Source organism: Urocitellus parryii, chromosome 4, assembly GCF_045843805.1.
Source record: "Urocitellus parryii isolate mUroPar1 chromosome 4, mUroPar1.hap1, whole genome shotgun sequence".
In the NCBI taxonomy this organism is placed as follows: Eukaryota; Metazoa; Chordata; class Mammalia; order Rodentia; family Sciuridae; genus Urocitellus; species Urocitellus parryii.
The window spans coordinates 17,139,356-17,163,597 of record NC_135534.1 but is presented as its reverse complement, the minus strand read 5'-3'; the positions used below and the strand labels follow the sequence as shown (position 1 = coordinate 17,163,597).

At 35.0% G+C, this 24,242-nt stretch overlaps 2 protein-coding genes across 2 annotated transcripts; both read left to right on the top strand.

Moving 5' to 3' along the window:
* The first annotated feature begins 6,681 nt into the window (after positions 1-6,681).
* On the top strand, positions 6,682-8,119 carry LOC144254206 (olfactory receptor 8I2-like). Its single transcript, XM_077797223.1, has 2 exons — positions 6,682-6,724; positions 7,218-8,119. Exons 1-2 carry the CDS (start codon positions 6,682-6,684, stop codon positions 8,117-8,119), a joined length of 945 nt encoding a protein of 314 aa, XP_077653349.1.
* A 14,436-nt stretch (positions 8,120-22,555) lies between these two features.
* LOC144254523 (olfactory receptor 8H1-like) lies at positions 22,556-23,497 on the top strand. Its single transcript, XM_077797811.1, has one exon. It carries the CDS (start codon positions 22,556-22,558, stop codon positions 23,495-23,497), a length of 942 nt encoding a protein of 313 aa, XP_077653937.1.
* The last annotated feature ends 745 nt before the right edge of the window (positions 23,498-24,242 follow it).

The window sequence follows — 24,242 nt, the reverse complement described above, 5'->3', positions numbered from 1 at the left end:
AAGAACTATCAGTGTCATCTCACCTGTCTCAGCTGTTCACTTGCTTGGAAACATCCTGCTCAAAGAGAATGGAATTTATTGGTTCAGACAACCTAGGTTCAAACGCAAGGCCTGGGAGGTGGAAAGAGTTACCAGTGCACTCAAATAGCCTTAAGGTGCCAGCTATCTAGAGGAGGAAATATTACTGATCAATTGATAAGCCTGCAATCAGGCCAGTTTCCCTACAGCCTCTCACTTCCTGCATTGTCCATATCTTTTGTGTTTATTTCTAAATATTCTTTCAGACTATTAATTTCCCAGCTGATTTTCACCCCTTTGGTTTACTGATACCTTGCTGTGCAGAACACAGAGTCAGGAAACCAGGGAACTTCCCAATAATAAGAAAACAGGCATTGCAGAGGAGAGAGAGAACTGCTTTGCATTACCCACATTCCTAGCTCCCTCAAGGCCTGGCAACACTGGAAGATCTGTTAACTTTTGTCATTGTGATGTAAAGACAATTGCTCACCTTCAACACCAATACTGGTCCACTCCAGGAAAACGCAGCATTGTGCATACACACAGCTCTATACTCCAGGCTGGGACATGAGGACCTGCCCTTGTGTCTGATAGTAAGATTAGTCCCAGACTTCAAGCAAGCACCCAGATCTCCATCTCTAGCCTGTCATCAGCAGGCTTACTTTAGCAGCCATCAATGTCATTCAGCCCAGAGCAGCCAGCAAATTTCGGTGACTCCTGGCTACAAGTATGTTACATCATTGTGCTCACTGAACATATTTGGGGAGAAGTTCCAAAAATAAATAAATAAATAAATAAATAAATAAAAATAAAACACAGTATATCGACACTTTATGTACCATTTGCCTTGCACTAGGTTTTACAAGTAATTGTGATTTATATTACCAGCAAATTAATGTAAAGTATATGAGAGGATACACCTAAGTTATATATAAATACTACACACTTCACTTAAGGAACTTGAGTATCTGTGGAGTTTGGTATGGAAAGTGAGCCCCGGAACAAAGCCCCCAAGAAGGCCAAAGGATGACCAGACTAGAGAGAACATACATATTTGCTTTAGGCCTCCTTACTCATTACACATTCTGAATTCAGCACAGGTCTCTTTTTATTCAACACACTGTGAAACATTACTGTGTCGCTGTAGCTAATCAATATAGCTAAGAATCTCTGAATAGACACATTCTAACATTAAATCCCAAAATAGTTCCATTTCTCAATGTCGTTCAAGTTTCCAAATTCAATATCCTGAAACTGATGTCACTACTTTCCTTGAACCTAAAGTATTACTATTTTTTTCTGATGAATCATTTCCATACACTCAGTCAACACAAGCCAGATATCTGAAACATCACCCTAGATTCATCTTGATTCATCGATTTATTTGTCTTACCTTCTCTAAAGACTTATTAGGTTAGGATTACTCTCCCCTATGTCCTTCCATAAGGTTCTTTTTCTCTAATAATCATCAGGGCTTTTTTTTTTTCTTTTTCGTTTTCTTTTTGTGTATGTGTGTGTGTGTAACAAAGATTTCAATAATATTTAGAAATGGGCATTTCAACTTTTAATAATAAAGATGTGGAAGTGTTCTTCATGCATGTTTTAAAAAAATATCTAGTAAGATAATGTTGACTTGTCAATCTCTACTAAATGTGGGGCTTGATGTAAATGCTCAGTGATAAAACCAATGGTGAGTGACCTTAACAATTGCCTGGCCAGTCTAGCTTGCCTCCACCTACCAGGTACTAGAAAGTCATAGTTTGGGTCTAGATTTGTACTTCTGGTTTTCTTCTTTAAAGAAAAAAATCATTATTTATTTTGCATTTCATAAAAATTGTCAAATAGATTTATTCATATAATTACCCCAAAATGGAGAGAGCAGTTCAGTGAATATTAATGTTTGAATATAATAGATTACTCTAAGGTCATGAATATTAAGACACAACTCAAATATTAATTTAATACCTGTTATATTTTCAAAATCATGCTGATGTTTTGAATATAGAATTTTATATAATCTTTAAAATTGCATGAAGCAGGTGCTAGTATATTATTGTTATTTGCAGTCATGGACACAATGAGAAAAGGTCAGAAATTGTGACAATGATAGTATATGAAACTCCTGGAAAAAAATCAGAATTATGGTTCCCCAAAATAAACATTTTTTTGTAATAGCATAATTTTTATTTGATAAAATATAAGTATAAAATCTTGGGAATTTAATAAATTAGATTATAACATGATACACTCTAAAAAGATGATTATAAATAGACATAAAACAATACTATGATGTTTCTCAAAGTCTGTCTTCTAAATATTATTGTTCCAAATGATAGCAAGGACCCATAGAGAAGTGCTCAATTCTTGAGCTAAGGTGGGTGAGGAAAATACAAGATACCCGAGGGCATTAAGAAAAATAAAATAATTTTTAAAAGAGAGGGACATGTGAAAAAGCATTGTACACAGGACACAATTTGATGGTTCTATTAGCAAAGCTAGAATAATTTGAGAAAAAAATAAAATTATTGGATAATAACCCCAAATAAAGTCATTATTAGGCCAGGTGCAATGGTTCACTGCTATAAACCCAGCAGCTGGGGAGGCTGAGACAGGAGGATCATGAGTTCAAAGCTAACTTCAGAAAAAATGAGGGGATAAACAACTCAATGAGACACTGTCTCTAAATAAAATACAAATGGGGATGCAGTGTAGTGATTGAGTGCCCCTGAGGTCAATTCCTGGTACTTCCCCACATTAAGAAAATAATTATCAGTGTTTATATTGTTATAAACAAATAACTAAATAAACAAGTATATAGGGAAGAAATATCACCATTATTCACAGAATTATTTCAGTTAAGGTATGTTAACCGAATAAGAAAATGGGAACAATCTACCAAAATGCCATAGTAATTGATATGGGTAACAGATGGACAAAAGGAAAAATTTGTAATAGAATATTTGTAGAGTCTAAATTATCTCCTCCTAATTATTGTTTCATTAGAAGGAAAAAAATCATACCTTAATAATGAAGTGTGGAAGACACTACATTGGCTAAGTAGTCAAGATTAATATCACAAATAATATCACTTATCAACACCATATACCCTGACAAAAGATGAAAAACCCATATGCATAATTTATTACAAAGTTTGAATGACCACAATCAATTATGAGAAAATATCAGGTAAAATACAGATGAGAAACATTCTATAAAATACTTTACCAGTGCTTATAAAAATATCTCACAGTTCTGCAAGGAAAAGGAGAATATATACATCCCAACCATAGTACATGTGACTTAGGAGAGATAACATTAATTATAATACAGTACTATGTGTTAGTTACTGAAAGAGAAAAAAAAAAACTCTTTAGTTGAAAAACTGGTGAGATTAAATGGTCTGTAGTTATATAATTGCATGATGGCAAATTTCTTAATGCTAATTATTTTACTGTAATGGTATTATGTAGAATATTAATGTCATTGTAGATAGTAAAGCATATATACAAACTTTTTAAAGTCTAAAACATTTAAATAAAAGGTTAGAAATACTTATAACATTCAAGTTGGACAAGGTGGCTATGGATTAAATTGAGCCAAGGATCATACTATGTTCATTTATTCTCTAATATGGACATTGGTATCCATATATCAGTTTTAGTTTAGTGACCACTTATTTGTTCATTAAGTATCAGATTAGTTAATAATGTAGACAAATTTTGAAAATTGAAAGAAGCAATTAAGTGTAAGGCAAAAGTAGGTGAAATCTCATTGTCATCTTTTTAGTTCACATTAAATGAAGTGGTTCTCCTCTAACACCTCTTAAACCAATGTCTATTGAATGGGTACATAAGAGAATGAAATGAAATTTGAGATTTCAGGTGTACAGAACAACACTTTCAAAGTTTTGTTTTCTTAAGATGTAGGTTTTAGGAGAATATATATTGTATCCTTTCTTTTGTCCTACTATATGATTGTGTTGATTATTAGGAAAAAATAAGTCATATCTATAAGAGCTTCCATTTATTTTAATATATCTAATATGACAGGGAAGATTGGAGAATATTTTCCCTACAAATGGAAGTCTACATGGAGAATTTGCATATTCCACTATGTAGCACTGAATTATTTTAAAAATAAAGAAGATGATATTATAATCACACTAGAAGAAATCAATTAGACAAGTCTAATGAGATCCTTCTAAATTAATGGTTATAAATCATAGTCCATGCTCTCAGCCATTTTGAAAATTTCACTTTTAGTGGCCAGTATCAGAACTAAGAAACCAACTCTTTATAGGTATGTTGTCCAAGAAGCTGCTTTAAAACAAGCAAACCCAAATTTGTAAAATAATGTGATTCAGCTTTTAAGAGTATTGACCTATCATCTGAGCATCAAACTGAGACCGCAAGTTTTACTTTTTCTTCAGATTCCTTACTTGTTTTCTGAGATCATATTCTATTCTCAGCCAAGGATTTTGTATCTACCATTGCATGTCATCTATTACAAATCGCTGAATGCCTGAGTTAAATCTGTACACTATTTGTTAGCATGGACACTATCCTAATTTCAGCATACATTAACAACAGTAAGTCAGTGAACAGAAAAACTGGATTCTTGTAGTAAGGGTATCTGGGAAGACCAAGTAGAGACAGAGTTTATTTGAGATTCTTTAGCACAGTGTGTCTCACAGATTATAATAAGGAGGTAATGTTTTTGGAAGTGTTTCATGTACCTTTTTACTGATAAGATCAATGTAAACATTTTCAAAACTTTATACATTTTTCAATATGTCCAAGGCTATATAAATGAAATAAATGTTAAGTGAGGAACTTGGATCTATTAACGTTTTGATTTGAGAAGTTTTCCAGACACATTAGGTTTGACATCAGGGTACAATTAAATTGCAAACCACAAGAGAGCGAAGACATTAATTGAAGAAATTCCTTATGAGATGAGTTTAAGAGTTTGAGAAGGTGGTAATTCTGTAGAAGTCTAACACACTGGATTGCAAATGAAAATTGTTTATTGTGGGACTTCTTTAGAAATACACCAGGAAAAAATAAACAAAAACCTAGTCCTGATCATGAATGAGGTTTGAACTGAAAATAAGTCTTAATTTTTAAGAAGGACATGAAAATAATTATCTTGGTTAATTTGTCTTTTCCTTCTAATCTGTCAATGGAAGGTAACACATAGAATATCCATTATTATCATCAATAATATTTTATCAATATTATAATATTGATAAGGGTTCATGATAGAGGAAATGTAGTTCTTTTCTAAAAAATAACAGAAGTAGCATCACCAGTAATAGGACATACAAGTACCTATATTTACAATTTATGAAACTCAGTATTTTGGATGATGGAAAGATAACAAATGTAAAAATAGGTGGAAGATAGCTCAAAGAGAAGGGTTCTTCCTTAGGTGACTGAATCCTAGGAAAGTCCTCTCCTTTCCATAACTCTGAGTGTGCATGTATATGCATCATGTGCAGCTTTCTCATGCTGAGTATTCTCTTTATCTTTTATATATTTGGATCATCAAGTTGGTGTTAAGAAAAGTGGTTTTAGTGACTGGCAAAACAATATTTCTACATTGAACAAGGACTTGTTGAATGAATACGTAGGACCACTTGTGAACATGGTGCACACTGAATAAGTAGGCTTAACGCAGCTCAAGTATCTTTAGTTTACTGTGCTACATGTCTGAAAAAAACTTGTTTTAAGCGTGCATGCTAGTTTCAGTTTTCTTTATTTATCATATATTTAGGTCAATTTGATTAGGAAAATATGATTCTACTTTCTGTGAGATCACCTTTCATTTAAATGCTTTGGTTTAGAATTTGTAGACTTCTTATCACTAATGTGGAAACCAATATTCCACAATGAATTTGTCATTTCCTGAGGTTATGTATGCCTTATCTTGGGAACAAGCCTGGTTTGTATTTATACACAGAAAACAATTTTAACTACATTATCAATTAAAGTCCTCAAGTGGTCCTAGTTCACCAGCAGTGACAAGGGGTAAAGATAGCAAAAAGAATATTTGGACTGCTATGCAATAGTAAAGAATTTTTCTAATTTTCCTTTACTATTTACTATTTCCTAGCCAGACGTTATTGAGCCAAAGAGATTATTAGGTGTGTCCATCTGAGATTTAATTAAGATCCTAAATTATCTTGTAAACTAGCTATGAGATGCCAAGAAAATAAGACTTCAATTTAAAAAAATCATTAAAGTCACAAATTATAGTTTTCTTTCTTAAACCAGCTTTAATTTTTTTAAGAAAACAATACAATTAATTCTAATAAATAAATTACTAAGTATGGAATTTGGGGCCCAATGGTAGTCTTAGGTAGAAGTGGTACATTTATAGAGAAATCTCTTTACATCATGACAGGCAATTATTTTCCACAGTACTACCAAGTCTACTTAATGATGAATTAGATTTTTTTAACCAGGTCTGCCAGCTCTGTAAATAATAAAACCCATGCATAAGTCACAAGTAACTCGCTGTCACTAAATATTTATGTTCCACTCAAAATGTTCTCAGTGTTGGAGGCTGTCAACTCTGATAGTTTCTGGACCTTTTGACATGAGTTCATCTCTCATTTTTCCTTCTGTTCTTTAGCAGGTACAATCAAAGCCCTGAGTTATAATGGCTGGGAACAATTTCACTGAAGTGGCTCTCTTTGTACTCTCTGGATGCTGAGGGCCATTGCCAAGTTGGAATGATGGGTCAAAATTTTCTTGCCAGCGTACCCCATGTTAAATGGACTTGCCTTGGACATTGCATGTGTCTTTGAGAAAGGTGACCCTGCTCAAGGACCAGGGTGGATCCAGGATTAGGGTGTATCCTGCAGGTGTTAGGAAGTATCCTGGTTTAAGACAATTTGGGTTTAGGTGGTTCCCAGTTTAAGACAAGTTTAGGGCATTCCTGGTTTAAAATAATGCGGGTTTAGGGAAGTTGCAGGTTGTAGGTTATTTCTGCTGGGAGTAGGGCGTGCCTGTTGCCTGAGTTCCCCCTGAGTTCTCCTGGAGAGAAAGATTTGGGATGTGAATTGTGCACCAGAACTGGGATTTCCCCAGAACGTGTTTGTAGAGGCCGGTGTGAGTTGGGGAATAAAGGATTGCTGTTTGAATCTACAAGGTGTGTGGTGGCTCCTGAGTCTCTGCCAAGCTGGGACATTGGCACTGGATTTGCAGATCACCCTGAATTAAACGTCAGTCTTTTCTTAATATTTCTCTTCATTTATCTATTCACTATCTTGGGTAACCTTGGACTCATCATGCTAATCAGAACTGACCCTGAGCTGCACACACCTATGTACTTCTTCCTTAGCAATCTAGCATTCATTGACATATTTTATTCCTCTACTGTAACACCCAAGGCGCTGGTAAATTTCCAATCCAAACAGAAATCCATCTCCTTTCTCGAATGCTTTGTTCAAATGTATTTTTTTGTTGGTTTGGTGTGCAGTGAATGTTTTCTTCTTGGATCGATGGCTTATGATCGTTATGTAGCTATCTGCAATCCTTTATTGTATATGGTAGTCATGTCCCAGAAAGTGTGCATCTGGCTACAAGCAATGCCCTATGTCATTGGTTTCACAAACTCACTGATATCTGTATGCATGATCAGCAGTTTGGACTTCTGTGAATCCAGCATCAATCACTTTTTCTGTGACACCACAGCTCTTTTGGCTCTGTCTTGTAGAGATGCATTTGGCACGGAATTGGTGATTTTTATTTTAGCAGGATTCACTCTTCTTAGTTCACTCCTCATCATTACAGTGACTTATATCAGCATCATCTCAGCCATCCTGAGGATACAGTCTGCAGCAGGCAGGTGGAAGGCCTTCTCCACCTGTGCCTCCCACCTCACAGGTGTAACTATCTTCTATGGGTCCCTGATTTTCACATATTTGCAGCCTGACAACACATCATCCCTGACCCAGGGGCAGGTGGCATCTGTGTTCTACACTATTGTCATTCCAATGCTGAATCCTTTGATCTATAGTGATGTGAAAAATTCCCTCCTGAGAGTCCTGCATGGAAGACTTTTCCCTCAACAGATATTGAGTGCTGCAGTTTAAACTGTAAACCAATGATTACTCCAATGCTTAGCAAAGCAGTGGCTTCAAACCAAGTGACACCCATCTCAATGAGAATGTAGAATGTAGAGTCTTAAAATGTGGGATGTGAATTATTCAATTTGTTCATGTGGACCACTGAGTCATTGCACTGGGACGTCACTTCAGCAAATACATTTTACAAAGAGGTAAAGATGTACATATGTAAGCCTGCCATCTCACTGAAATATGTTTAAAAAAAGGCTAAACTGACCTTAATATGGTTAAACTTTCTGTTTTCTTGAGTATTTGTAAGAGTAGAAAAGTGAATGATTAAGCCATATGAACCTGAGAGTTATCAGTAATCCAAAATAGGATCTCATCACCCATTACCCAAGAGTAGATGAAATAGTACAGAACTTTAAAAAAAATAAAAGATGAAATAAAGTTTGAAATTATTTCCTTGCAGTCACCAATCTAGATAAAATAAATTAGCAAGTAAATCAGAGCAAAGTCTCAATCTTGTGGAGTCCTTTGATAATAGGAGATAAAAGTTTTATCATTTATCTGTGAGACACAATTTTTAATGACAGTATGTGTGTGTATACACATGCATGTTTTATTTTTCTTTTGTTCTATTTAGTTTATTTATTTATTTTAATTTGTTTTGTTTTCTTATCTGTTTACATTCTGAGGTATGATTATTGCAAAGTAAACTCTGCAATATAATATATTGCATTATAAACTGTTAGAAGCAACAACTTAGAAACATTGTGCTGCAATATTTTTGGTATGCATAAGTCTACTTCATGAATCACTTCCTCTTTTAATGCTACATACATCTATTTTCCCTAATTGTAGTTTCTGATTAAGATTGGTTATTATGGAGATTTTGTATCATGATCATTTGGAAATATTCAATGGATGACATTTTTCTTTTAAAATTTTGCTACCTGGATATTTATTCATGCATTCAAAATAGAATGATTACTTTTTTATGTATATGAAAACTCATAGCTTTGATACCTTTTTATATTTTCCTGATTTTAATTGTATTTAATTTATTTTCAATCATATCGAATGTATAATTATTCCATAAATAGTTGCAAATATCAGTATTTATATATTGAAATTGAATAAGTTATGTATCTAATAACCTTGTTTATCTAAGTTTTCATTAATAAGCTTTGCATCTAATTATTCTGTTTCATGTTATTGATAATTTATTGCCACTACATATCAGGGAGGCAATAACATTCTAGACTATTTTTTTAACTCATCAAATGAGACAGAAGTCTATTTTATTTTTCCAAAGTTATGCTGATATATACATTGTACTTTGATTCAATACAATCTTCACCTGAGCCCCTGGCACACACATCAACCATTCTCTCCTCCAGTCCCCTTCTCTGCTCCTCCTCTCTCTGCTTTCTCCACAGAGCATCTCTTTCCAGAGGATGTCTCACCTCTTCTTCATTCTCCCAGCCCCAACATGGTCTGCCTGCTGTGGTCTCTCCTCTATCAAATGACTAAGATCAACAGTCTTTGGGACTAGTCCAGCCCCCAGCAGTAACAATGGGTGTGAAATTTGTGAGATCTTCTTTTCTTAATAAGCTGGGGCAGGGGTGAGGAACTTCTCACCTTGAAAATATTTGTGATGTGTCCTTAATTTCTGCCCCTTCTGTTGGGTGCGAGATGCCCTTATAATGTTTGTGCTAACTAATTGTCTTCTTGGAGTTTGTGTTCTATTTCACCACCTTTTAAATAACTTTATTATCATTTTTGTAAATGTTATCTTACATTGGGAAACATTTCAGGAATTCTGGAAGAAACAAACTAGACAATGAAAATAAAAATCAACAATAAAATCACTTTCAGGAATTCGATTCTGATACATAGATTCAGAAACCTTTTTATACCTGTGTACATATACTAAAGATCTATTAAAAATGAATTAAAGATTAATACTACTTAATTGGGGAAAGTTTGGCGGAATAAATGAAGATTTTGCTCAGGACATTTGTCTCAGAATATGGGGACAAGGAGAATGTGGCCAGATTATCTAAAAATAGCTAAAGAAAGCAAGCTAAAGTAAAAAAAGTGTACTTCAAAATTGAAAATGCTGTAAATCTCTTAGTATTATGAGATGTAAATACCTTTAAACGTATAATGAAATGTAATTACCCTAGTGAAAAAAAATTGTATTTTTGTAACAAATTTCCCTGAAAAGCCTAAAGTGATTAGTGATTCAAAATACAAACCACTGAAATACCCCTGAGAATTATTTTTAGAGAGAAAGCTCAAAGTCTCTGAGTACTGCTTCCTCTTTTTTCTTATTTTTAATAGTATTTACCACTATCAGATAATTCATATAGTTCCTCCTTTAGTCTTTTTCATCACTATCAAAGAATGACCCTCTCGCTACAGAATTTTCCTTGTTGGTTGTCAAATGACACAACTATATTTTGCACAAGCCTTTGCCCTGATTTCCTCCCACCTGTAACACTTTATTCCAATGTGCATGTGTGTACATGATTTCTCTTTTTGTTTTCAAATCTCACTTCCAAACCCCCATCTTCTAGGCTGTTTCACATGTTACTTCTTTATTTATTTATAATACATTCCATTGTCTTATATATTTTATCCCCTATTTGTGTGATTTTGTTTCCTCCTACTAAGGATTTAGAATCTATGAGCAACATCATCAATACCACCACAAGTCCATATCAGCATTTGAATCATTCTTTCCAAGAATCTATGTGTTATTTATAACTGGTGATTACAAGGAATCCATAAATTTCAATAAATTTGCAAAGACTAATTTAAAGAGGTCATATAACCTGACCACAGAGAAACCGAATTTTAAATTAATCTTTAAAAAATACCAAAATAGATCCAACCAAAATATTTAAAAAATTTAAATCACAATTTTAAATTATTCTTAGTCAAATTAAAAATTTTAAATTCATCTTTAGAATCTCTATATAACATATTAGATTAAAAATAATCCAGATCAGGACATACATTTCAAAAAGAAAATGGCACTCAGATTATTGACAGTTATTAAATTCTATCATTATTAAACAGATTAAAAGTAAGATAAATAATTACTATTAGAGGCTAGAGAAAGAATACTGAATTCAACATAGTAAAGTAGGGAAAATAGAGTAATAACATTCAAATAAACATTAATTAGAAATGTGAATAAATGAATATTGTTTCTCAAAAAAGGGGGGAGAGGTAAAGGAAAAGGAGTATCAATGTACTCATAGTATATAAATTATAAAATTATAAAGTGACAGATATTCTAATTACCCTGAGTTGCTCACTAGTCATCTTGTACATGAACTAAAACATCATTCTCTATTTCATAAATATATACAAATATTATGTGTCATTCAGAAAACAAAATAAAATGAAGAAAAAAAGGTCATTCTCTTCTCTATTGATCCAAAGATGAAAGAAAAAAAAATAAAAATAAATAATAAGAATAATTTAGGGGGAACTAGGTGGAGAGGACAAAATGGGGAGAGACAGAAAAAAATATATATATATGCTTTAAAATGGGATGAGCTAGGAATTAAATGATAACATTGTTTAAAAGGCAAGAGATTTAAAAATCTCTCACAGACTCTGCTATACACAACTGATACAGGAGTTACCCACCTGTCACAAAGAGCTCTAAACCTGATCCAAATGAGTTTCAGTGTTAAGAAAACCTTACACAAGAGAACCATGCTCAGGGAGATTTTGAGATCACTGTGCCTACTGGGGAAACATGGACACAGGAAACCACCCTTTGTCAATAATCTGTCACATAATTTGATATGGGCTTTTAAATCTACAAATTAGCCTGTCTCAGAATCAGCTAAAATTTTGATGAATATAGCTGCCCTTCCAAAAGTTCTTTAAAGAGGCAATAGATACAAAAATATACTCTTTATCCACATAAATTATCATCTGAATTTCTGGGGTACAAACACCCTTTCCAAAAAGTTACTTTTTGCCACATTTTTTAGTTAGTGCATTGTAACTGTACATGATGGTTGCATTTGTTTTTACATATTCATACATGCACACAATATAACAATATAATTTGGCCAATATTATTCCCCAGCACTTCTCCCTCCCTCCTCTCTTTCCACACCATGTTCCCCTTCCTCTGTTCTACTGATCTCTCTTTGTTTTTCATGCGTGTGATCACCCCCTCCCAACTTTCTTTTCCTTTTTTTCCTCTCCAGCTTCTACATATATAAACATCAACAAAAACAACAACAAAACATATGACCCTTGACAATCCGAGTTTGGCTTATTCCATTTAACATATTGTTCTCAATTTCCATCCATTTTCCTGAAATTTCATTTTTCTTTATGGCTGAATAAAATTCCACTCTTTCTATATGCCACATTTTCTTTATGCATTTATCTGCTGATATACACCAAAGCTGGTTCTATAGTTTCAAAATTATTTACACCGATTTTCACTGTGTACGTTTTTTATATTCTACCTTTGCTACCTCGTCTTGGACAAACATTCCTCCATGAAATATATCAGCTTTTCTAACATTTTAATTTCATTTTATTCTTCCTTTAAAAAATCATTTGACCTGAATATTTACAGAGTTAATGAGCTTTTGACCAATAAATTAATTAATAAATATTTACTACACTCAGGGCTAATCTTGTGTTTTTGCTTCCATTTTTCCTTTATAAAATATATTGAAACTCAACTACACTAAGATAGCAAAACATATTTCACAAGTTTTACATGTGGATGAAGGAGGTGCCACTGTCAAAACAGATTAAAGAGCCTGCACCATTTCTGTGGTGTTAGATGCCTACCTATGTTACTGGACTGGGGCCTTCCAGAAAACCGAGGCATCATGAACCCTAATTCTTGCAATCAATTCAGAAACATTTCAGTTCAGATGTGTCAGTCAGAGCAACAGAAACAAGTTTATTTAAGAGATAGGAAAAAAGAAAAGGGACACTATCAAGGGAGAGAGTGGGTCCTCTCAGAAAGAAGGGGGACAATGTGCTTCTCCTGCATGCTAGTTTTACTGAGGATCCCTTAGAAGTTTTCAGAGGGTCCTGCCAAGCTCCACCCCTTTTGACTGATAGCAAGATGACAGGCTTTCAAGTAGCTATTGCCATTTCAAACTTAGGTCCCCTTGTCCATTGCTGACTACTTCTAATTGGATTCTTAATCATTTTTTACAGGTTTTGTGGTTAGGAGAAATTATCCTTATATTCCAGGATCTGGTTTATAAAAAGGGTCATAAAATCTCTCCCTTCAAAGTAAGTTAGGTTCCTTTTTTCAATGTTATTTCCTGCCTGCATTTTCTTGCAGATAACAGGTAGTTTTTTGAGGAATATGAAATTTCCTGTCCTTTTAGGCCAGACAGTGTTGCAGGAAATTGATGTTTTGCATAGAAAATATTTGGTGGTCAGCATGGTGGGCTCATTTTATAGAATTATTCTCTTAACCTCACATTCCCACCATTTTGACCTTTATGAATGATAGGCATGCATAACATATGAACTTGTGGGGTTTGTGAAAGGTTGCCGCAACCCGGCTGGGCACAAAAACACAAGCCGCTCAAGCAGGAAACAAAGCTTTATTTAAAGAAACCGCCAGCATCCCGTGTGCGTCCTGCTAGCAAGCCGGTCAACCCGTGTGTGTCACCGGAACCGGGCGCCCGGACCTCCCCAGGAAGTTCCCTCCTACTATCCTTCCCCAACCAATGGGAACTCTCCCATTACATGAGTGACATGAGTAACCTGATTCCTGTAACAGGCTGAGGTGAACAGCAGGAGTCCAATTTTCATATGAATGTAAAGCTTAACATAATCATATCATCTCAATGGCTAGCTGGCAGTCACCTAAACCAAAGGTACCATGTATCATAATACTTTTGCTGTGGCTCCTAGCATCTGCCCCCTTCTGTTTAATTAAACAACAGGCAATGTGGCTAGGGACCGGAAAACTGACCTTATTGCATCAGCCTCCTGGCTTAGGTCGATACCACTGCAATCGAATCATACCCGTCACTGACTACCTGTCCAGTATATAGCCATACCTGTGGAATAGGCCTATGCACCAGTGGGGGGGTGAGGTTCTTTGCCTCACCTCAATTGGCCCCCAAAATTAGACCATTACTAGTAGAAGGGAGGAGGATACCTAAATGCCACAACATCAAGTCAATTGATGGCTCCTTAGGAAAAGTAGTAACACTGGTGACACATCAGCTAAGATATTTTAGCACTACCAATTTGCTGTATCAACAAATAGAGCACAATGCATACAAGTGATATGGCTCCTTAGGAAGAATAATAACACTGGTGACACATCAGCTAAGATATTTCAGCACTACCAATTCGCTGTATCAACAAATAGAGCACAATGCATTCAAGTGATACATAGTCCAGGCTAGTTGTGTAAGCAGTTCAAAGTGGAGGAGTTTATCAATATGTCCATTTCCTCCCAAAGTAAATCAAGTCCTTAACTGAGCATTACTTGTTGAGTTACAGAAGCTGTAGTCTGATTTTATCTTAGTCTTCACCGGCACTGGGATGGAGATGGGAATTCTGGCCATGATGCTAAAGAGACATTATCCTGAACAGAATTATTAAATATAATGAAAAGGAAAGGTGAAAGTAAACAAATAGATCTGTTAACCACCTTTAAAATAAATTTTTAACAGCTGTTTACCTAATTTAAATTAAACCATTTAAATCACGTAAATAAAAAAAAATTTTTTGGACCCATTTATACATGAGCACTCCTCATAAATGAAATATGGACATACACACATACAGACATACAACACAAAACAGTGCATACATAACATACAACACATAAGACAATAGTAAATAAAAGCCTTGTAGCTATACCTAGGTGAAATCTCCATTGCAATGTTTAAAAACTCCACAGTCAAAAAATAAAACACAGTCAAAAACTTAAACTGATCAGAAAAACATTAACTTAGGTTTGTATGAGCTCAAAAAAAAAAAAGAAAAATAAAATAAAATAGAACTTTATGATGTGGGAAAAATGCAAATAATAAAATAGATATCGAAAAAGGCACCGTGGTAAATCACTGTCGCAGATGTAAGAATAGCCAGGCTGGAACTCTGGATATCAGCTGTTATGGATTTGAGTCAAATCATCTTCTTTTTCTGTAGAAATTGTTTTAGTTAATCTCTCTGGAATCCAAATTGGTTGCTGTTCTTCCTGTGGAAAGACACAGACAGAGCCCCGACTCCAGACTATTACTGGATCCGGGCCTTTCCATTGTCCTGTTAGAATATCTTTCCAAAGTACCTTAGGCTTATGTACATTTTTTGGATACATATGTCTTTCCACAGCACTAAGTCCTGATGAATCCAAATTTAGAAAGTTTAGAGTAAAAAGGGTTATTTTAAGTTTATCTTTGGGGGATATATACCCCTTTCCAATTCCCTCCTTTTGTTTTAATAAGTACATTTTAATAGTTTGATGAGCTCTTTCAACTATGCCTTGTCCCTGTGGATAGTATGGGATTCCTGTTATATGAGTAATGCCAAATGATGAGCAAAATTGTTTAAAAGACTTGGAGGTGTAACCAGGACCGTTATCAGTTTTTAACTGTTTAGGAACACCCACAGTGGCAAAATTTTGTAAGCAATGAGCTATAACATCTTTAGTTTTTTCTCCGGGATGAAGGGAGTCCATCAAAAATCCAGAAGAAGTATCAACTGTAACATGTAAATATTTTAATTTTCCAAATTCTGGCAAGTGTGTGATGTCCGTCTGCCAAATATGGTTAGGTATCAGTCCTCTAGGATTGACTCCAAGATTAATTTGTGGTAAAAATGTCACACAATTTTGACATTGTATTATTATATGTCTGGCTTGTTCTTTAGTTATTTTAAAACGTTTTTGTAAAGTATTAGCGTTGACATGGAACCTTTTATGAAAATTTATAGCTTCTTCTATTGTGGAGAAAATATGTATGTCATGTGTAGATTTATCTGCTAGTTCATTACCCAAACTAAGGGCTCCAGGCAATCCTGTATGTGCCCTGATATGTCCTATAAAGAATGGATCCTTTCTGTCCCAGATTAGACTTTGTATAGCAGAAAACAAAGAGAAAACAGTAGAGGAAGGAGAAATCCTACCAGCATCTTCAAGAGATACAATAGCATTAACTACATACTGACTATCAGAAAATAAATTAAATGCAGAATCTTTGAACATCATAAAAGCTTGTAATACTGCATTGAGCTCTACCTTTTGAGCTGATTGTTTGGGTACTAAAAATGTAAAAGTTTGATCAGGAGTAACTACTGCTGCTGTACCATTGTTTGACCCATAAGTGAATATATTTGGAGCATTCATGATAGGGTTTTCTTTTTTTTTGTCATTTTTGGAAAAACTACAGGATGCTTAGACCAAAAAGACAACAAAGGATTAGATGGCAAGTGATTATCAAATGAAACACTAGATTTACACATGATTATTGCCCAAGTACTTAACTCATTAGCTAACTCATCAATTTGATCCATAGTATATGGAGTAATAATTTTATTGGGAGAAATCCCAAACACTCCCTTTGCTGCTTTTATTCCTTTGAGTATTAATTGCCCTACAGCTTCAGGATATCTAGTAAGAATAGTATTAGGAGAATAAGATAAATGTATCCATAATAATGGACCTTCTTGCCAAAATACTCCTGTAGGAATATTTTTTGTTGGTAGTACAATAAATAATAAAGGCAAACTTATATCAATTCTATCTAAATGCATATTTTCCATATATGTCTCAATGATTTTTAATGCCTTTCTTGCTTCAGGCGTTAACATGCGGGGTGAATTTGGATCTGATGGACCTTTTAGAATATCAAATAAAGGTCCTAACTCTCCTGTTGGTATGCCTAGATAAGGCCTTATCCAATTTATGTCTCCCAATAACTTTTGAAAGTCATTAAGTGATTTGAGTTGATCTACTCGTATTTGAATTTTTGGTGGACGGACCATGGTTGAGGATAATAGAACTCCTAAATAATTAATTGGAAGATTTAATTGTACTTTATCTATTGCTATCTCTAGATTATAATTTTTTTAATAAGTTTGTAAGCGTAGCATAACATTCTAGCAATGTGTTTTTATCTTTATGTGCCAATAACACATCATCCATATAGTGAAATATCTGTAGTTCAGGATTTTGATTTCTAAGTGGCTGGATTGCTTTATTAACATAAATTTGGCACATAGTTGGGCTGTTAGCCATCCCTTGAGGGAGTACTTTCCATTCATATCTCTGATCAGGACCTTCATGATTCAGTACAGGGATAGTAAATGCAAAATGTGGACTATCCTCGGGATGAATTGGAATTGAAAAGAAACAATCTTTAATATCTACAGCTAAAACATGCCAGGTTTTTGGTAGAGCAGACAATTGGGGAATCCCTGATTGAGCAGGTCCCATAATAACCATCTCATTATTAATGGCTCTTAAATCTTGTAATAATCTCCATTTACCAGATTTCTTTTTAATGACAAAAATGGGAGTATTATGGGGAGATACGGAAGGTTGTATATGTCCTTCCGCTAATTGCTGTTTGACCAGGTCATGGGCTACTTGTATCTTTTCTTTAGTTAGGGGCCACTGAGGAACCCACACTGGTCTTTCTGATTTCCAAGTAATTTTGATTGTCTCAGTGGCCCTTCTTGAAAACCCAATCCATGTTTATTTATTTCTTGATCTATTTGAATTGGTGCTGTCATACCTTGTTCTTGTTCTCTTAATCTTTTTTCTTTCCTAAAGCCTTGTTTTGCCCTAGTAGTGGGCGCATTAGGATTGACATTATTTATTAATATCAATCCTAATTTATCTAGGACATCTCGTCCCCATAAATTTATGGGGAGATGGTCCAATACATATGGCTGTATAGTCCCTTCATATCCTTCAGGATCCCTCCAATCTAATACCATAGCACTTCTATGGGGATTTGTTGCAACTCCTAGGCCTCTAAGCATTTGAGTGGCTTGTTGCAATGGCCAGTGCCTTGGCCATTCCTGACGAGATATGATGCTGAGGTCAGCACCTGTGTCCAGCAGCCCATTAAAGTCATGTCCTTGAATATTTAATTTTAGCATAGGGCGAGAATCTAAATTTGAAGATAACATAGCCCAATCTACACCTGTGGAGCCTAATCCCTTGGAACCTCTTTCTACATTACAACTGGAAAATTTATCATGTAGGCTGGGTATTATTAATAACTGTGCTATTCTATCTCCTGATGAAATTACTGATATACCTCTTGGAGAACTAGCTATAATTTTTATTTCACCCTCATAATCGGGATCAATTACCCCAGGACTTATCATAAGTCCTTTTAGTGTAGAAGAACTGCGTCCCAATAATAAGCCTACTGTTCCCTGGGGAAGAGGTCCTTTTACTCCTGTGGGAATGATTTGAACTCCCATCTCTGGAGTTAATACTGCTCTGGCAGAGGCACAGATGTCCAACCCTGCGCTACCTCTAGTTTGTCTAATGAGGGATCTAATGGATAATGCGTCCTGGGCACTACCTTGATGGTGCTGTTGGGTTCCTCCATTGCCCCGTATATTTGTGGTTTTGGGCCCCGGGGCATTGGGTCCTCCAATCCGTTTTTTGGCAATGGAGCCTGATACCTTTCTCCATGATATCGTGGGTAAGCACTTGGTCCTTGCCCATTTTTTGATAATGGAATACCCTCTATGGTGGTCTAAGAACGGCATTCATTAGCCCAAAGTCTCCCTCTATGGCATCGTGGGCAAATACCTGGGATTCTATTCCTTTCATACCTAGCTTTGTTAAACCCTCCTCCCATGGGGCAATTCCTTTTAAAATGTCCTGTTTGATTGCAAATATAGCATGTTTTTGGCTTGACATCTAAATCCTGTTTTACTGCTGCTAAGACTTGCCCTTGTTCATTAATGTCTCTACATAATTTAATATATGTGTTTAAATCTTCATGTTTCCATGATCTAATGACCTCTTTGCAGTAACGATTTGCTTGGTCATAAGCCAGTTGTTTTATAAATGGCATTGCTTGTTCTGTATTTTCAAATATCTTAGAGGCTGTCTGAATAAGTCTAGCTACAAAATCAGCGTAGGGTTCATTAGTTCCTTGTATTACCTTAGATAGTTGACCTTGTAAATCTCCTTGTCTTTGCAAAGTTTTCCATGCTCTAATTGCATCTATAGCAATCTGTGCGTATACACCAGGGTCATATCCAGTCTGTTGCCCCTGACCCTCATAAGGTCCTTTTCCTAAAAGCATTTGCATATTTCTTTCAGGGTAACCGGCTACTGCATTTCGCCTAGCTGTCTCCATGCAGAATTCCTCATTGGCAATTTTCCATAATAAATATTGTCCTCCATTTAGCACAGAGCGACACACGTTAGCCCAATCTGCTGGTGTTAAGTCCCAGTTGGTAATAGATTCGACCATGCTGATTGTAAAGGGAGCTTGAGGGCCATAGGTTGCTACAGCTTCCTTTAATTGCTTTATTATTTTGAAATCTAAAGGACAGTAAACTCGTTGCCCTTCCGCTCGCTCAAGTACAGGGCATTCTAACTCTTGGGGTCCTGCCTCAGGATTCTGTCCATCAACTATGGAAACTGAGGGCCGCTCAGCTGCAGGTAGAGTTGTTGGTTGAATTATGCCCTCTGGTGATAGAACAGAGTTAGTAGTAGCCTCCCTACCTGATGGCCGTTTTTCCCCTGAGCTTGCTTTCTTCAAATTTCTCTCTGTCTGACTAGCTTGAGGGACCTTTTCTTTTGCTTGACCTAATATGTTTTCTATCATAGCCTGGACCTCTAACAATTTACTTAACAGTTTTTCGGTTTGTTTTTTATTAGATTCTAATATACTATAAAGGTAACGTAACCCAATAAGGTAGGAGAGAAGAAAGCCAATACAGAATGAGACAAAAACGGAGAGGAGAATGGTTATATCAATTTTCTCTCTCTCAGGGCTGAATAACTTCAAACCTTGAGCCAACCATTTTTCCCAGTTCGCCTGAAAAAAATCTAAGGCTAGGGAGCTTGAAATAAAAGCAAAATAAATCAAAATAAGAATACCCATTCTGTTGCCTTTCCTCCGCGGCAAGCGAATACTCACCTCTAATTTTCGGGCGTTCCCCGTCCGGGCCGCCAAATGCCGCAACCCGGCTGGGCACAAAAACACAAGCCTCTCAAGCAGGAAACAAAGCTTTATTTAAAAAAACCGCCAGCGTCCCGTGTGCGTCCTGCTAGCAAGCCGGTCAACCCACGTGTGTCACCGGAATCGGGCGCCAGGACCTCCCCCGGAAGTTCCCTCCTACTATCCTTGCCAACCAAAGGGAACTCTCCCATTACATGAGTGACATGAGTAACCTGAGTCCCGAAATAGGCTGAGGTGAACAGCAGGAGTCCAATTTTCATATGAATGTAAAGCTTAACATAATCATATCATCTCAATGGCTAGCTGGCAGTCACCTAAACCAAAGGTACCATGTATCATAATACTTTTGCTGTGGCTCCTAGCAAAAGGTTAACACATGAAAGTCATGGTATATTGTAAAATTAAAGTTGTACAATGGAATAATATTTATATAATAATATTATATAATTATGTATTATATATTTATATCACATAATTTATATTATATATTATACAATTTATATAATAAGAATTATACAATGGTAAAACCATTATGTGTGTATATAAGTACACATACAAATAAGTAGTATGTCACAAAAATGATTTTAAGAATTGCAATAATTTAACAGAATAATAATGGCTTTGAATTGCTTTTTTTTTTAAATTAGATTGTATATCATTTTTTCAGTAATGAACTTGTTAACTCCTATGATTGAATCACTATTTTAGATTTAATAGATTTCAAAGCAAAAAATTTTAATTGCATCCTTAATAATGTCAATCAGAATATAACTAATCAATTGTTTAGAAATCTATTATTTCTTCCTCTAGTCAAAAATTTCCTGATTTGATGCCTATATAATGTAAATATTATGCATTGTAAGTTTGTAAATTATGCATTAATTTTAAAATAAATATTATTTTTTTAAAAAATTAGAGCATCAGAAAATAGTACAAAATAATCATGTTCTCTACTTTCTCCCCTCGGGGATTTCTAAAGCAAAATGTGTGCTTACTTAATCCTTGCATTTTGTTGATGGAAACATGCCAGGTGATTTTCATGGGAAAGGGATCCCTGAGGATGACTAAATGTTGCACTATGCTCCATGCCTTTTATATGGGGCACCCTGGAATAATGAGATTGAGAGGCAAGGTGTCCACTGCTCTGTTTACCTTAATGGTACATGTGTGGTGTCAATTTCTAGGGTGATTTATCTTATCTCAGAATAATAAAAGTAATGAAAGCACAAAAATATAAAAAGAACTTAAAATAAAAACAAATAGGATTTTACCAAAATTTTCAACTCATATGTTTTATAAATTTTGCTTCTGTGAAAAATTCGAAGTTTACAAATTCCAAGACCTATATTATTGGAGAAAGTATTTTTCATTCACTTTGGCTCACAGTAAGTATTCTGTTTAAAATCTTATGGTGTTATGTTAAATAAAATGGGGACATTTTCTAAAGAATGTTCACACACAACCTATTGTGCCTTGTCCTAAGAAATGTCATGATTTATGGAAGCAGAGGTATAGAGTTGATGGAATCAGAGTCTACAAATAATGTACATATTTTGAAATTATAATTTTGGAAGAAATTTTCTTTTCAATTGTCAAGTTAGGCAATTTAGGAACATATCATATCCTCTGGAAATTAATATTTGTGTGTACTCTCTAATTCTAATGTCCTTTGCTAAGGTCCCCTAGAAGTGAAATGTATTTGTAATTAATTTTAAATGAAATGGGGATATTGAGGACAGCAAGTGATACTTTAAAACAGGGTTATATTATTGTTTATGACATAACCTTGCTCCGGATTATTCAAACTAATTACAACAGGGAATGTGGTACTATGAGCACACTTTCTAGAATTGAAGTGTTTTGGTAGAATCACAGAGTCAGCATTTAATTGCTTTGACTTCAGGTGAATCATACATTTTCTGTGCCTTTTTCTCATCAATATGTAGATAGTAGTAGTACATATGGTAACACATTTCAGATGAACTAAATATATTAATAAAAAAGAGTATTCAGAAAAATAGTGGGGTGATTATACAACAGTAGAATGCTACCTTTAATTGTTATACCATATCCAAATGTCAATTGATGTCTCTATCTCTATTTGGCAATCAAATTTTTTCTAGTCCTAAGTTGTAAACTTTTATCAATTCCTAGAAACACTAAATAAATAATAAAATTACTGGGTCAATCCTATAGACAAAACCATTTTGAAACCTTTTCTGCTAAGTCTTGACTTTGGTTTTTCCATAGTGCAGAGGTAGACACTATGAGCAGATGGAATAAAACAAATGTGCCTGACTTCATCCTCATGGGACTGACAGATTCTGGAGAGATCCGTGTAGTCCTCTTCATGCTATTTCTCCTGATCTACCTGATTACTGTGCTGGGGAATGTAGGCATGATATTGCTCATTTGCCTGGATCACCAGCTTCACACTCCCATGTATTTTTTTCTCACTCAGTTATCATTCCTTGACCTCAGTTACTCCACTGTCATCACACCTAAAACCTTAGAGAATTTACTGACCTCCACCAAAAATATCTCATTCATGGGCTGCTTTGCTCAGATGTACTTCTTTGTCTTCTTGGGTGCTGCTGAATGTTTCCTTCTCTCCTCAATGGCCTATGATCGCTATGTAGCTATCTGCCATCCTCTATACTACCCAGTTATTATGTCCACAAGATTCTGCTGTGCCCTGCTTTTTGGGTCCTATTTGATTGGCTTTATGGATTCCTCTGTCAATTTGCTTTGCATAAACAGATTGCATTTCTGTGAGTCCAATATAATCCATCACTTTTTCTGTGATATACCTCCAGTTTTATCCCTGTCCTGCACGGATATATATGATACTCAAATTATGTTATTTATTTTTGCTGGTTGCACACTGATGGTGTCCCTTATTACAATATCTGTGTCCTATGTTTCCATTCTCTATACTATTCTGAAAATTAATTCCACTTCAGGAAAGCAGAAAGCCTTCTCTACCTGTGCCTCCCATCTCCTGGGAGTCACCATCTTTTATAGTACTTTGATTTTTACTTATTTAAAACCAAATAAGTCCTATTCCTTGGGAAAGGATCAAGTGGCTTCCGTTTTATATACTATTGTGATTCCCATGCTGAATCCACTAATCTATAGTCTAAGAAACAAAGAAGTGAAAAATGCTCTCATTAGAATCATTCAGAAGAGAGAGCGCTCCAGGCAATGAAAGTGATAGTAAGGATTTTAATTCATCTTTTTTTGGGGGGGTATTTACTTGATCTTCTCTAAAAACAATTTAATCTACCATTTATGATTTCTCAGGAACTGCTCTTTACTTAACCAAATAAGAATTTTGACATTCCTAGGAATATGTTTTGAGAAATCCATATCAAAATTGGAAATCATTAAATATGTATTAAATCTATGATCTCAATATATGTATTTTTAAGGGCAACTAACAAGCAAAATAAGAAAATATGGTTGTCATTCTAAAAATTATATCAGAAAATATTCCTTGAACACTCCCATTTCAAATAATTTTATTATGAAACAGAGCAATAATTTTGGCTCAAAGATAATGCCTTTAGAAGTCAGTCCATTTATAACAATAATAAAAAAATAGCATGTGGCTGATAGCATTTCTTTGGGAATCAGTAATTTAAGGTTTTAGATTCTATGTCTGATAGCTTTCTCACTGTACAACCCTGAAGAAATCAGTGACAGTTAAAGGCTTAGTTCCCCCAGATTCACAAGATAAATCATGATTCCATGTGCATCTCAGAAGAGGACTGATTTAAGCCATTTAAAGCAAAAATGATAAACATTGGGCATTAATTTTAGACTTATATTTACATAATATTTTTAATGCATGATGCCATGTTTGATTAATTTTTACTTTTTCTTTCATAAATTAGTTTTGCTTGACCAGGCTTAGTGGAATATGCCTGTAATCCCAGTGGCCTGGGAGGCTG

What these genes read in the sequence shown, in the direction of transcription:
- LOC144254206 (XM_077797223.1), top strand. Translation starts at nt 6,682, where the DNA reads ATGGCTGGGAACAATTTCACTGAAGTGGCTCTCTTTGTACTCT. An exon ending in AGTGGCTCTCTTTGTACTCT is followed by an intron (nt 6,725 to 7,217) that starts CTGGATGCTGAG and finishes GGGACATTGGCA; the next exon opens with CTGGATTTGCAGATCACCCT.
- LOC144254523 (XM_077797811.1), top strand. Translation starts at nt 22,556, where the DNA reads ATGAGCAGATGGAATAAAACAAATGTGCCTGACTTCATCCTCATGGGA.